This window comes from Amblyomma americanum, unplaced genomic scaffold (assembly GCF_052857255.1).
Source record: "Amblyomma americanum isolate KBUSLIRL-KWMA unplaced genomic scaffold, ASM5285725v1 scaffold_159, whole genome shotgun sequence".
Lineage (NCBI taxonomy): Eukaryota > Metazoa > Arthropoda > Arachnida > Ixodida > Ixodidae > Amblyomma > Amblyomma americanum.
In genome coordinates this window covers 115,167-127,761 of record NW_027526631.1, presented here as the reverse complement: position 1 = coordinate 127,761, position 12,595 = coordinate 115,167, and the positions used below count along the sequence as shown (strand labels likewise).

Sequence of the window (12,595 nt, the reverse complement as noted above, 5' to 3'; positions counted from 1 at the left end):
CAGTTATAAGAGAAAAAGTTTTGACGCGTATCACGTGGATACTTGTAAAACCGATGTGTTGTTATTTAGCTCGTTTCGGACTAAAACAGCTTGTTTCGTTGTTTTAAGCACGAAAACATGCTTTTCGCGCAGTTATAAGAGAAAACGTTTAGACACGTATCAGAGGAACACTTGTAAAAACCGATGTGTTGTGATTTAGCTCGTTTCGGACTAAAAAAGCTTGTTTAGTTGTATTAAGCACGAATACATGCTTTTCGCGCAGTTATAAGAGAAAAAGCTCGTTTCGGTCGAACACAGCTTGTTTCGTTGTATTATGCACAAATACATGCTTTTCGCGCATTTATAAGGGCCCTGTCACACTAGCCCGACACGCCGCCGACGCCGACACGACAAAGACACCAAAGATCGGCCAACCCGGTCGGCCGACCTTGTCTGTGGCAGACCGAGCTGTCACACTAGGCCGACTACGACACCAACGCGGCCGACGACCGGATGTCTTCGTAGTGTGACAAGCTTTGACGACCGCGACGCCGACAAAACCAGTCTGCCGACAGTGTCGTCGCGAGATCGGTCGCCGAGCAAAAACATTACCGAAACAAGGCCCTGCTTCCATATCCAGCCTGCGGAGAATAAATTTCGGATACATTTCGGCGCTCACAAAACGTTCAAATTATTATGACAGCCGAATTGACATCGTGTCCACATTGCTTTAACCCTCCTTTGGTCAGGTTTTTAAGCGTGCGCTGGTCATTTCAATCGCCACCTCGCACGAGAATGACTGCTGCAGCATTTTCTTTGGAAGTGGAGACGGAGCTGATCTCCCTAATAGAAGAGCGTCGCCTGATATGGGACGTTAAACATCCCCATTACCACCGCCGCGACTCTAAAGAAGTAGCATACGCGGAGGTATGCGAGGCACTGGGAGGCCAATTCACCGGTACGTACGGGAACATACCACGTTGCGCGGAGTATCGGAGACTATATCTGATGCTGTGGTGTCTGCTGTTTTTTTTTAGCACTGCTTATGGTTAGTGTGGCGTCGTGACTTCCCGACCGTCGATTGCATTAACTATGTGGCTTGGCGTCGTCCGCACGAGAAGTCAAACAGCAGCCACAAAACTTTATTTGACTGCCACGCTGTACCGATGCTCCCTTTTCTGACGTTACTTTTCAGTTGCCCAAGTGCGCGCGCGGTTCGCTAACTTGCGCACACAATTTATGCGCGAGAGGCGCAAGATCAAGGCCCGCTCCGGCGCAAGCCCGGACGAGCTCTACCAGCCTAAGTGGGCTCATTACAAAAGCCTGATGTTCCTGGATACCTCCTGCTCCTCGCAGCCAAGTTTTTCGACACTCCACACGCAGGAAGAAGAGGAGGTATGTTGTGTTTATTCCTTGATAGCTGGCGAGTATGCAGGGGCATTTCTAAATGTGTTGTATTGAAGCTGCATTTTGAGTACAACATCTGTTTTTTGAGCATCCAGGATAAGGTGTTATGTCACCGAACCTTTAAATAATGTTCAAAACTCATTCTGATAAAGCATGTTACAGGATGAAAACTGGCATGCTTTTTGAAATCAACAGTGCATCACATCTTCAATCAAGCTGGCCTGAAGCAAATCGTGGCCTACACAGACAACCGAAATTTGCTGCAGGCCATATTACATTATGTCTACACTGGTGTACAGTTGTGCCCCATCAATACAATATTCTTTAACATGCGCGGCTCAAGTTATGAGCATTTTCTTAAAAACCCAAATTTTTGCATTCATTTTAACCTTGTTAATGGAAACTCATTGCCCAGACGGTAAACAGGGTGAAAGTGCGCACAGCCTCTTGGAAATCTTGTCACATTAAAATTAATAGCACTGAGAACACAATATCGACTTCCCCTGACAAGTATTTCTATTCTTGTGTTTTATTGCTGAACACCACCGCAAAGGAGTAAAAAAGCTAGCATGATGGCTGTTCTTTGGTTTAGTGCTTTCCAGTATCATGGTGCTTGGCCGGAAGGCCCCATCATTTGCCATGTTGCATGAGTTACTGTCCTCTGTGCTGCTTTGTTACATCAAAGCCTCCTTCAGGAGCACATCGAACTGTATCTAAATATTTTAAAAGTAATGGCAACCACAATAACACACTTGGAACTTCCCAGCTTTTGACTAATCACCGCTTCACTGCCGTCCCCTATGCACAGAAACAGATATTGGGCTAATACCGCTGTCACACGGCATTCCTCGAAGGCCTTTCCAGCAAAGGCACCTTTTTTCACCAAAGGAGCGAAAGCTTAAAGGAGCAGTGACGCAGCTACACGGTGCAGCCCAAAGGTGGAACAGCCATTCAGACTTAGCACCCGCTGCTGTGCTCGAGGCGGCTTCAGTGAATGTTTTAAAATTAAAGTGGGGTATTCTGTTCATTCGTTGAGCTCAGGCAATTTTTTTTATTCTGATTGCTTCCTTAAAAGGACTGCAACAGCTACTCTCATCAGCAGCAGCAGGTTTTGTGCATTGCCTTGGCCACCAGGGGCACTCGGTGTTCTGCAACGCTTTCACTGTCTTGAAATCTGGGCATAAAATATAAACACCCGTACAAAAAGCAAAGCCAGACACACCTTTCGTATTTCTTGAAGATGTTTTCAAACATTTTTGGCTGCATCTACGTTCTTTTTTAATTTATTTTACTTTTTCACATTGGATGGCACTGCGATCACAGGTTCTCGAAGGCCGCGCCTTTGGGCTCCAAAGGTCTTGGACGGGCCAAGGCCCTTAGCAGCAAAGGCACAACATTTGTGCCGTGTAGCTGCACTCCTTATGACTTTGGATATAAAGACCTGACTCTCAAAGGCCTTTGCGGTGCCCGTGTGACAGGGTATAAGTCAGCAACAGGGCCTGATAGAGTGAGAAACAGAATGTTGCGTAATTTAGACGACAGGTCTATCTCCAACCTCTCAACATACATGCAGGACTGCTGGGAGAAGGGGACAATACCGCAGGAGTGTAAACTCAGAAACCTTCTTTAATTCCCAAGTCAGGGAAGAAACCGGGCTCCGAGAACATCGGTCGGACCGATATCGCTAACCTCCTGCATGGGTAAGCTTATGGAGCACATCTTTCAGACTCGGCTAAATAAGTATACAGAGGACAGTGGGCTGTACCCGGACACCATGATCGTTTTCAGACCAAAGCTGTCAGCATGCAACGTGATGCTGCAGCTCCAGGAGCAATTCATAGACAAGCAAACCCGAGACTCGAGTGGTCGTGGTGTTGGATGTGGCAAAGGCATTTGACAATGTGAGGCACGTGTCGGTCTTGGAGAAGTTGAACTCACTTAATGTCGGGAGGAGAGTGAACAACTACATCAGGGACTTTCTTACAAACAGGAAAGCCGCTCTCAAGCTAGGGGAAGACTCCATCGAGGACATTACAGTGGGTGACAGGGGGGGCTCCACAGGGTTCGGTGTTATCACCAACCCTCTTCAACACTGTAATGTTGAGACTCCCCGACCATTTGGCGGAAATTGGAAATCTAAACCACACCAGTTACACAGATGACTTAACATTATGGATAAACAAGATAGGCGACCGGCAAATTGAAAGCTCTCTACAAAATGCAATTGACATCGTTGAAGAGTACCTGAAACCTAAAGGAGTTAAATGTTCAGCAGAAAAGCCGGAAGCATTGTTCCTCATGCCCCTCGGAAAATGACGGCTTCACCAAAAGCACGAGGCAGGCATCCGCTTGTATGTCAACGGCGGAGAGAACCTCGCGGTCGTCAGTATCCACGTCCTCGGGCTTAGAATTCAGGCGAACAGAGGAAACACGAAACGCTTGCTAGGTTAGAAGCCAGCACAAATCAAACACGTCATCTTATCAGATGAATAGCAAACAGGCACGCTGGGATGAAGGAGGCGAATCTCTTGAGACTTGCACAAACCTTCGTATTCAGTTAGATAGTGTATGTGGCAGCCTACTTCAATCTGAACACAGTGGAACGGAACAAGCTAGATGTTATTATCAGGAAAAGCATCAAGGTGGCACTCGGATTCCCCACGAACATGTCTACTGACAGACGTGAAGCTAGGGGTCTCGAACACTCTCGTGGAGCTGACTGAGGCTGCCGTTACAGTGCAGCATGAAAGACTACTCGGATCTAAAATGGAGAGGAAAATTTTAGACAGATTGGGGTACGAGCTTAAGCAGTAGCATGTGCACTCAAGAGACATACCGCGACAAATCAAGGACAAGGTTAAAATCGCTCCGCTGCCCAAACATGCACCCTGCCTTTCACAAAGGCAGATGTAAAGACTGAACAGATGCATTACAAACTAGGTATACAGGTTGGCAGGATGTCCTGTATACAGACGCTGTAGTATACGAGATCAAAGTGGCATACGCGCCTGTGGAGGAAGACTGAACCCTGGTGGCATGCTGCACAGTTTGTGGCGCTGAGACCGCAGAAGCAGAGGAAGTGGCCATAGCCTTGGCCATGAGCTAAGGGGGTTTAGGGTGGTCATCAGTGATTCAAAAAACGTTGTAAATGAATTGGGGACGGTGATGGAGACTGCCGTCCGTATATTAAACAGGGAAGGAGGACCCAGAGAACTGGTTCTGCTGGTTTGGGAACCAGCTCACCAAGGACTTAGAGGAAACGAGGAGGCTCATTTAGTCGCCCGAAGTCTCAATTGCCGGTTGACTCCTGGAACCTCCCAAGTCACCGAAACTATAAACAGCAGAGAGGATATGCGCTCGTACCAGGAAATCGCACTATACTACAGACTAAATCGACAAATTCATCCGCCAGTGGACAGAAAGCTCAATAAGAAAGAGGAGGTTGTGTGGAGAAAATTACAGGCGGGGTTTTTTCCCAACCCAGTACTATATAGCAAGTGGCACCCTGAAGTCTTCAGATCACAGTGCAAATTTTGCGACAAGGCAGCAACATTGGTCCACATAGTGTGGACGTGTCTGGCTAAGTACGAGAGTTCGCGCACTCTAGAACCCTTGGGAGGCTTTGCTCTGTAGCCCAGACCCTAACTTCCAGCAGGACATCATTGGTCAAGTCTTTGCTGCTGCTGTGTCCCAAGGGATTCCGGCCGACGGCTAGGGGCGATGGACTTCTCTTGGCGTTCATTGGCTAGTGTTCCATTCATTTATGGAAAATTTGCAAAACGTTAAGTTGAACAGAACAAAAAGTGTGCCTTTTAGCATTATTTCTTAAAAAAAGCATCAGAACAGGCATTGCTCAATATGAAAAAAAAGAACTTGAATATTCAACATACTGGTGTTTCTCTACGGCATTACATCCTCAACGAATGTGACCACTTGCACTATGACATTTTCACATGTGTCCAGTGACACTGCAGTAATCATGCCGTGTAGCTATTAAAAGCCTTTGCACTGTGTTTTACCTTTCTGCGCTTGAGTAACGTTAGCGCAAGGTACATCTTTGTTTATTGCAATTATGGTGTACCAGTCACACACATTCCTTAAGATGTACTGATAAGGGTTCCACAGTCTGTAACAGCAATGGGACACTCCATTAAAAACCACAAAGAGAACATTGTGTAAGGAGAACAGCAGATGCTTTTTATATAATCAAGATTGAACAACTACAGTGCACCTCAAAAACAAGATCTCAGCAGAAGAAAAGAAACACAGAAAATATGGATATAACAGTGCATAAAGAAACTTACACCCAAAAATAAATGCACAAACAATAGTGAAGGAAACAAGTTTAACAAAGCATAACCAGTCAATACTCAAGAACTCTATGAACTGTAAAAAAGGGTAATGAAATAAAGACATGAACGCATGAGGTGCAACCGAATCTCTTACTGTTTTGCAAAAAATTTATTCATAAATGATTGTTTCAACGCCCGCATCTAACAGACTGTGTCTTGCGTTATACTGTAGCTCACTTCAGAAACAAAAGCCGTACTCCGGGTACATTAAAATAGGTGGCAGAGAGCCAGGTTACTCATAGTAAGAGCTTTTGTCACAAAGGATTACAAATGGATACAAAAGACATTGATGTCTATCAATTATCAACTCATTGTTCCATAGATGGCTTTAATGTTCAACCTTTTTTCTTTACATCGTACAGTTTTTCCATGACTACATCCACAGTATTCATCTCAATATCTTTATCAGTGGCAAATGGCTGCTGAGGCCAATGATGAAGGATCAAGTTCTGGCCACAGCTGCTGCATTTCGGGGAAAGCAGCACATAAAAATGGCAATGTTACTGGGTTATACCAGCGCAGAAGAGCTCGGGTGGTCAAAATTAATTAGTAACCCTACAATAGACCATTTCTCATAATCGATTTGTGTCACGAATTTCCCCGGAGAACACTCGGACCGAAAGAATGGACTAGGCGACAGCTGTACCCACACAGACGCACATTTAATACACCCTACATGGCATGCACACTAGCACGCAAAACTAACACAAAACAGACTGTAAATACACACGACCCGGAACCACTGCTACCAGCGTCAACTACTAGCACTCTACTGTTAACGGTCGGCGTTCGTGCTCACTGTTCGTTCTGTCCGGATGCGGCGTTGCATGCGTCCAGTAGCCGGCTTCTAGATGGCGTTCGACGTGCTGAGGCTGGCGTCGGTGTCGTATAAGCTCCCGGTCCAAGCGTCCTTGGAGGTGATGCCAGTGTTGTTGGCGTTGGGGGCACCACCCAAATGGGTGGCAACAGCGCTGGAGACACACTTGGCTGTAGCAGGTGGTAGCGTCCTCAGTTAACTCCCCAGAACGGGCTCACGAACAGCAGGAAGCCCACGATGCATTGCCGTAGAACGCGAGCTCACCGGAGCAGTAGCCTGCGTCGCACTATTCAAGCCAAAGCGTCCCTGACCCGCCGGAGCCTCCGCTTCTCTGTTCTTCCCCCTTGTGCCTCGCTCTCCGTCATCCTTTTATAGCCTTGGCGTTAGTCCATGTAAGCCTTGTCGTCGTCTTCTCTTCTCCACCAATCATCTCTCTCCACCTTACCGAATGCTTCTTCATCTTCTATAGTCTTCGGTTAATCCATGTTATCCTTATTGCCAACCTCTTGCCTCCATAATTTTATTTTAAACTGCCTATGAAATGTGACAATGTGCAACTTTGAGCATTGGGGATTACTGTATGGGATAAATTAGTCATTAAATCCTAGTACTGCCATGATGGCTCAGTGGTTAGGGTGCCCGACTGCTGAACCCAAGGATACGGGCTGAATCCCAGCCGCCATGGCCGCTTTTCAATGGAGGCGAAAAGCAAAGCAGCTGTTTACTACAGTGACAGTGTACGTTAAAAAACCCAAGGTCGTAGAAATTTCCGAAGCCCTTCACTGTAGCGTTCCTGAGTCGCCTTGGGAATTTTAATACAAGCATAACTATGTTTCAATTGTGGCCCCATACGTTAAATAAGATACAGTTTAGCCTGTGTAGTTTTGACTTAAGATTTTGTGTCCTTTTGTTTTAGGAGACTGAACGGCAGTGCGAGCACTGGAACAACGAATCCGCAGATCAAGAAATGGATTTTCCTTGTTCGTCACAAAATTGTGCAGAGCCAAGTCTGCCAGCACAGCAGATTGGAGTGGGGACTTCAAGGCCTGGAAAAAAGAGAAGGCAAAATGATGACGAGACAGAACAAAGGAGAGTTCTGCTGACAACAGCAGTGGAAACATTACAGAGAAGTCAGCAACGCCTGGCGGCCAATGATGAATGCGACGCATTTGGCAGCATGATGGCGCATGCTGTCCGCCAAATACCGCCAGGCCCAGACCGTCAGTTGGCCATGTTAAATGCCCATCAGGCAATTGTAAAAATTAATTTATCTAGACACAGTGTTCCAGTGGAAATGTTAAACGTCCTCAACATGCAGGAATAAAAACAGATTTCTATTTCACCTGGACACAAGTTTCCACTGCCAGCTAACTTGGCCTTCATTGCAGAAGTAGCTCTTGAAAACTTCTCTAGTTTCCCGAGCACTCCTGCTGCAGTTCCCGCCAGTTTTTGAGAGCGGCTTCATGGCACCACAAGGGTCTGCCCGGTCGCGCCAGGATCCTTGATGGACATGTCCTGCGCATGAGCAAAGAATGCAATGTACGGCAGCAGCATGAAGCATTTCTTGTAGCATAAGAACACAAAACTACCTTAGGCAAGGCTAATAAGAACGTCCATATGATGGTGCATGCTTTGTTTCAAGGGACCCACCTTAAAATATTTTTGCAATACTTAAATAGCAATTTAAGTGCACCAAGTCAACGTTATTCTTTCATAAAGTGTTTTTATTTCTTTTCCTTTATTAATACCCCCAAGGCCATTTGGCATTACAGAGGGGAATGTTATTGTGACTATTTGCATAACTAATGACATTTCTAACACACGCATAATCTCCATTTTAAATGAAAGCATCATCCTTCTGTCTTTACACATGTTAGGCCATTTGGTCAGAAATACACACTGCTGTTTTTAGAGCTCAGCTCTTAGGTGCCGTTCCTTAACTCCTGCTGTATTTAAAGCGTAGCTCAGGCTTCTTTTTCTAGATTCCTAGTCAGTGGCCTCACACGCCACCTGCCAGCTGTGGCAGGTAGTAGCAGAGCGAAATGGCACGGCGAGCAGGTGGTAGATTGGAGAGATGGAAATCCCCTCCTTGAATTTGAACCTGGCAGTTTTGGATCCCGAATAAGACATGTAACCCTTAGGTCATGCATGGACATTAGGACAGCTTAGTTAAAGTGGGGCATTATATCTAGGTCAGGTGGTCTTTCACACAGTGCGTTAGTTTACGAGTGTATTCAATGTATGTTTCAGATAATGTGTAAAATGAGAATGAGCGAATTTGAATGCGTAAGCATTTTATGGCTATGTTTGCGGTTTTGTGCCCTCACGAGCTTCTCATCACGATAACGTTCGAACAAATTGAGTTATAAGAAAAAGTGGGCGGGGCCACAGCGAAAGTGGCGCCAAATTTGAAAGAGAGGTGACGAGTTGAGTAAACAGAGGCAAGGAGGTGCGAGGAGTCAATGTTTGCGCATTCCTCCAATGCAGGTGCCGCAGTGATCTCATACTTTTTAGAGGGAGTTTAATGGTGTAGTGATTAAGCAGGCAGCAAAGTGCATTAAGGTGAATGTAAATCTGAAAAGAGCCGTAGACAAGAACCATTAACGCGATCACAATGCAAGGACAACTCAAACTTCGCATTACCGAGTACTGTAATCATCAGTAAATTTCTTTTGAAAAAAAATTCAGACTGTCACACTGCACGGACAGGAATACAGTCAAGCCTTGTTAATGTGAACAATTTGGTTGCTGAGCAAATCTGTTCATAGAGCAGCCAGTCCAGTGAATTGTGAAGGGAAAAAAGCTCAGGAAAAAGAAAACAATTCTATGGTTAAGATCTCCAGATCACCAATTGTAGTAACGAAAGAGCCGTTACACTAAATTAAAGTGGTGCGGTTTGAAGCACCTAGTGGTCCATGAGATGTGTCTCAGAGTGATAATACACCTCCTACTGTGGCTGCTGAGATCTCTCAAACCACTGTGCACATCTGTACTCAGTCAGTTCACAGCTGCTAAAAGCTAATTTATATGCAGCATATAAAGTAGACAGAGATGTCTTCACAGCCATTCAATGAATATAGCAGACAGTAAGGGGTGTCAACTGGACTCTTGGCACCCTAAAGCATGAAACCACAAAAGAGAAGCCGTGACTAGAAACATTTCCCCTTTCTCACTGCCATTCAATAGTACCCTGTGGTCAAAATATTGGAAAGCTCCTGATTGAACAGTCAACATTCTGCTACAGCAGTGGCTCGTTAATATGGATAGTTCAGTTCTATATTAGCCGGCAAAAGTACATGACCTGCAATGGGCGCTATACTTCCCCCCGTCCATTGCCTGGACGAGCTTCCATATTAACAAGGCACAAAATATACTGAAAAACCTTGGTCCCCAGAAAAGCTGCCCATAGTTTGAATCGTCCACATTAACTGGGGTCGCATTAATAGGACACAACTGTACTCAACCTACACATTGGCAAAGCTCACACAGCAATTTGAAGACTGGCACTGCTGATCTGACTGCAGAGTAAATGCTTGGCAGTGGCCCTCCTTTCAAGACCTTGCAAAACGAATAAACGTTCCAAAGTAGAGAAGACAGATATAACAAATTCAAATATTGAACGAGGCACTGCACACAGCAGTACACAAGCGGGAGTGATCTGTTGGGTTGAAAGTAGTTGTTCATGACGAACCGAAACACTGAAGCGGAGGGCCGTTCAGATATGCAATCTTGACAAACCAGACCCATGTATGTTGCATAAATAGAAAAAGAAGCTGGGAAAATGTTGCGTGACATCTATTCCAAGTCATAAAATTATTGTAGGCACAGCATTCCTGCTCTTTGTCCTGATCACTTGTAAAAGAAGGAGAGCACTGTATGCAGCCATGATTACAGATATGCACAGGTTTCAACAGAGGTGAACAGGACAGGCTATTGGCCTCCTTGCCTTTTTACACATGGTCTAAAACTGGCAGGTATCAGATGCATAGCCTGGTAGAGCCTGCTGGTGCTGTTTGAAGAGGCGAGCTACGATCACACTTGCAAAAGGGTACAGTGCTCTATTTACTGATGTCTGCCCCTGTGCATACTCTCATGATCAGTATTCCAAATAAATACTTGGAAGTGCATTAATAAACTGCTGCTTATAAGAATGTGTTCTGTCAAGTCATCAACGGCATACACAGTTATACAGACTAGGCAGGCCTTGTGCGTTCCTAGCAGTGCAACAGCTTCAAGACACAAGCCAAGATTGCCACGAATTTCGCAAAGTAGGAGAAAGTGGTGTCTTGCCTGTTAGCACATCTTCCACATCAAGGCTCTCGGGTGGAGTATACAGTTGTCTTGATGCCCCCCTTGACCGAAGATAATTGTGCAATGCAACTGTGGCAAGCACAAGTTGCACTGCCTTGAGGGGCTTGTGTCGCATCGGCGCCCTGTATATCTGCCAGCGGCTGGCTAAAATGCCGAAAGCGTTTTCTGCAGTGCGCCTGGCACGAGAGAGCCTGAAATGAATGGGTTCAAGAATGAGGACAAAAGTGAAAAAAAAAAACCCTTTCATAGCTGCTTCATCCGTTCATGACACTGTGACTGGGCAGTAAATGCTCCTATTAAGTACATAATATTCCAAAGGAACAGCGGAAGCATGGTTTACTGCATTACAAGATGGTCTGGATGCAAGAAAGTTGGTTACAATGCAAATTAAGTAGGTTGCAAGGCCACCACTCCCGAACTTCACCCGGAAAAATGGAGAATCAGCTGGATGAAAGCAAATTCCGTCATTGTGCAACCCGCACCCTGACCCTCATCATCCTCTGCCCGAGATCCAAACAATTCCCACACCAGGAAGGTACCTTTGCTGCGAAACTACTTTTGAAAATAATTGTACGCCTTCAAAAAATAAACTTAAGTGACCAAAACAGATGCAGGAATGGATATTGTGTACGATTTTACGCAGGCCGCACCTGTAGTTAAAAATCCTCTTCTCGTGCTGCAGCTCGGCGACTGGATATGGCCGCATGAGATATGGCTTGAGGCCAAATCCCTCGTCTCCCACAATTACATAGGGAGCACTGGTACAAGAGTTGGGCAGCTGCTCAGGAGGGGGAAGGCATGTTGGGTCTGACTCGATTCTTAAGCGCAGCTTTGCCTCGGTCCAGACCCCACTGTCATTTAGGCGTCCGTTTTTGCCAACATCAGCAAAGATGAAGTTGAGGTCAGCATCCACAAGTGCCATGAGAACTATACTAAATGTTCCCTTATAGTTCCTGTACGCAGCTCCACTCCCTGGTGGTGGCGTGATGACAACATGCTTGCCATCCAGTGCCCCTATGCAATGTGGGAACTGCCACAGTTCTTGAAAGCCTTGCGCTATTTGTAGCCATTCGTCGTGGCATGTGGGTGCCTGTAGAAGGGAAACAACCAAAAGTGCAACGTTGAGACATGCTTTGCTCAACTGTATATTAGTGGACGCACACAATTTCACTGTAAAAATTAGTGTACTCTCCATGACAACTTCTTTTAGTGTAGTCCATAATTTATACACCTGCACTTTTTTATTGCTTGTCAAGGAACCTTTGCAAAGCACTGTTTGCGGAAATGAACTTTTCTAGTGCCATACATTTATGTCGAGCAGTATTTTGATTGAATGTGTACATCTGCAGATTGCCTGCAGCATTACATAAACGACAACACTTCAGCATTGGTTTCCATCCTTGATAATGTGTAAAGTGTTGAAAATTACAGTAAAGTGCACATACCTTCAGCACTTTTGGCTTCAGAACTCTGTATATTGCTTGAGACACCTCAGATATAATTCCGGATATGGTATTATGTGCCACATAAAATGCAAACTGCAGCGACATTTCGCTGTTTCCTGAAAGAGAGAATGTGGGCATTAGTGTAATGTGGACAACTACATTTTCTCCAGAAGGGGATTTGAATATGTGGCATACACACACGGCAAAATTATCTGTTAACCCAGCTTGCAAAACACACCAGAAAATGGTTAAAAAAAAAAACTTCCCAGCTGTCCTTGCAAAGA

At 45.4% G+C, this 12,595-nt stretch overlaps 1 protein-coding gene across 1 annotated transcript; it reads left to right on the top strand.

The window, feature by feature from the left end:
* Positions 1-379: 379 nt before the first annotated feature.
* On the top strand, positions 380-7,892 carry LOC144112458 (uncharacterized). Its single transcript, XM_077645288.1, has 2 exons — positions 380-1,374; positions 7,472-7,892. Exons 1-2 carry the CDS (start codon positions 1,219-1,221, stop codon positions 7,877-7,879), a joined length of 564 nt encoding a protein of 187 aa, XP_077501414.1. The 5' UTR covers positions 380-1,218; the 3' UTR covers positions 7,880-7,892.
* Positions 7,893-12,595: the final 4,703 nt, after the last annotated feature.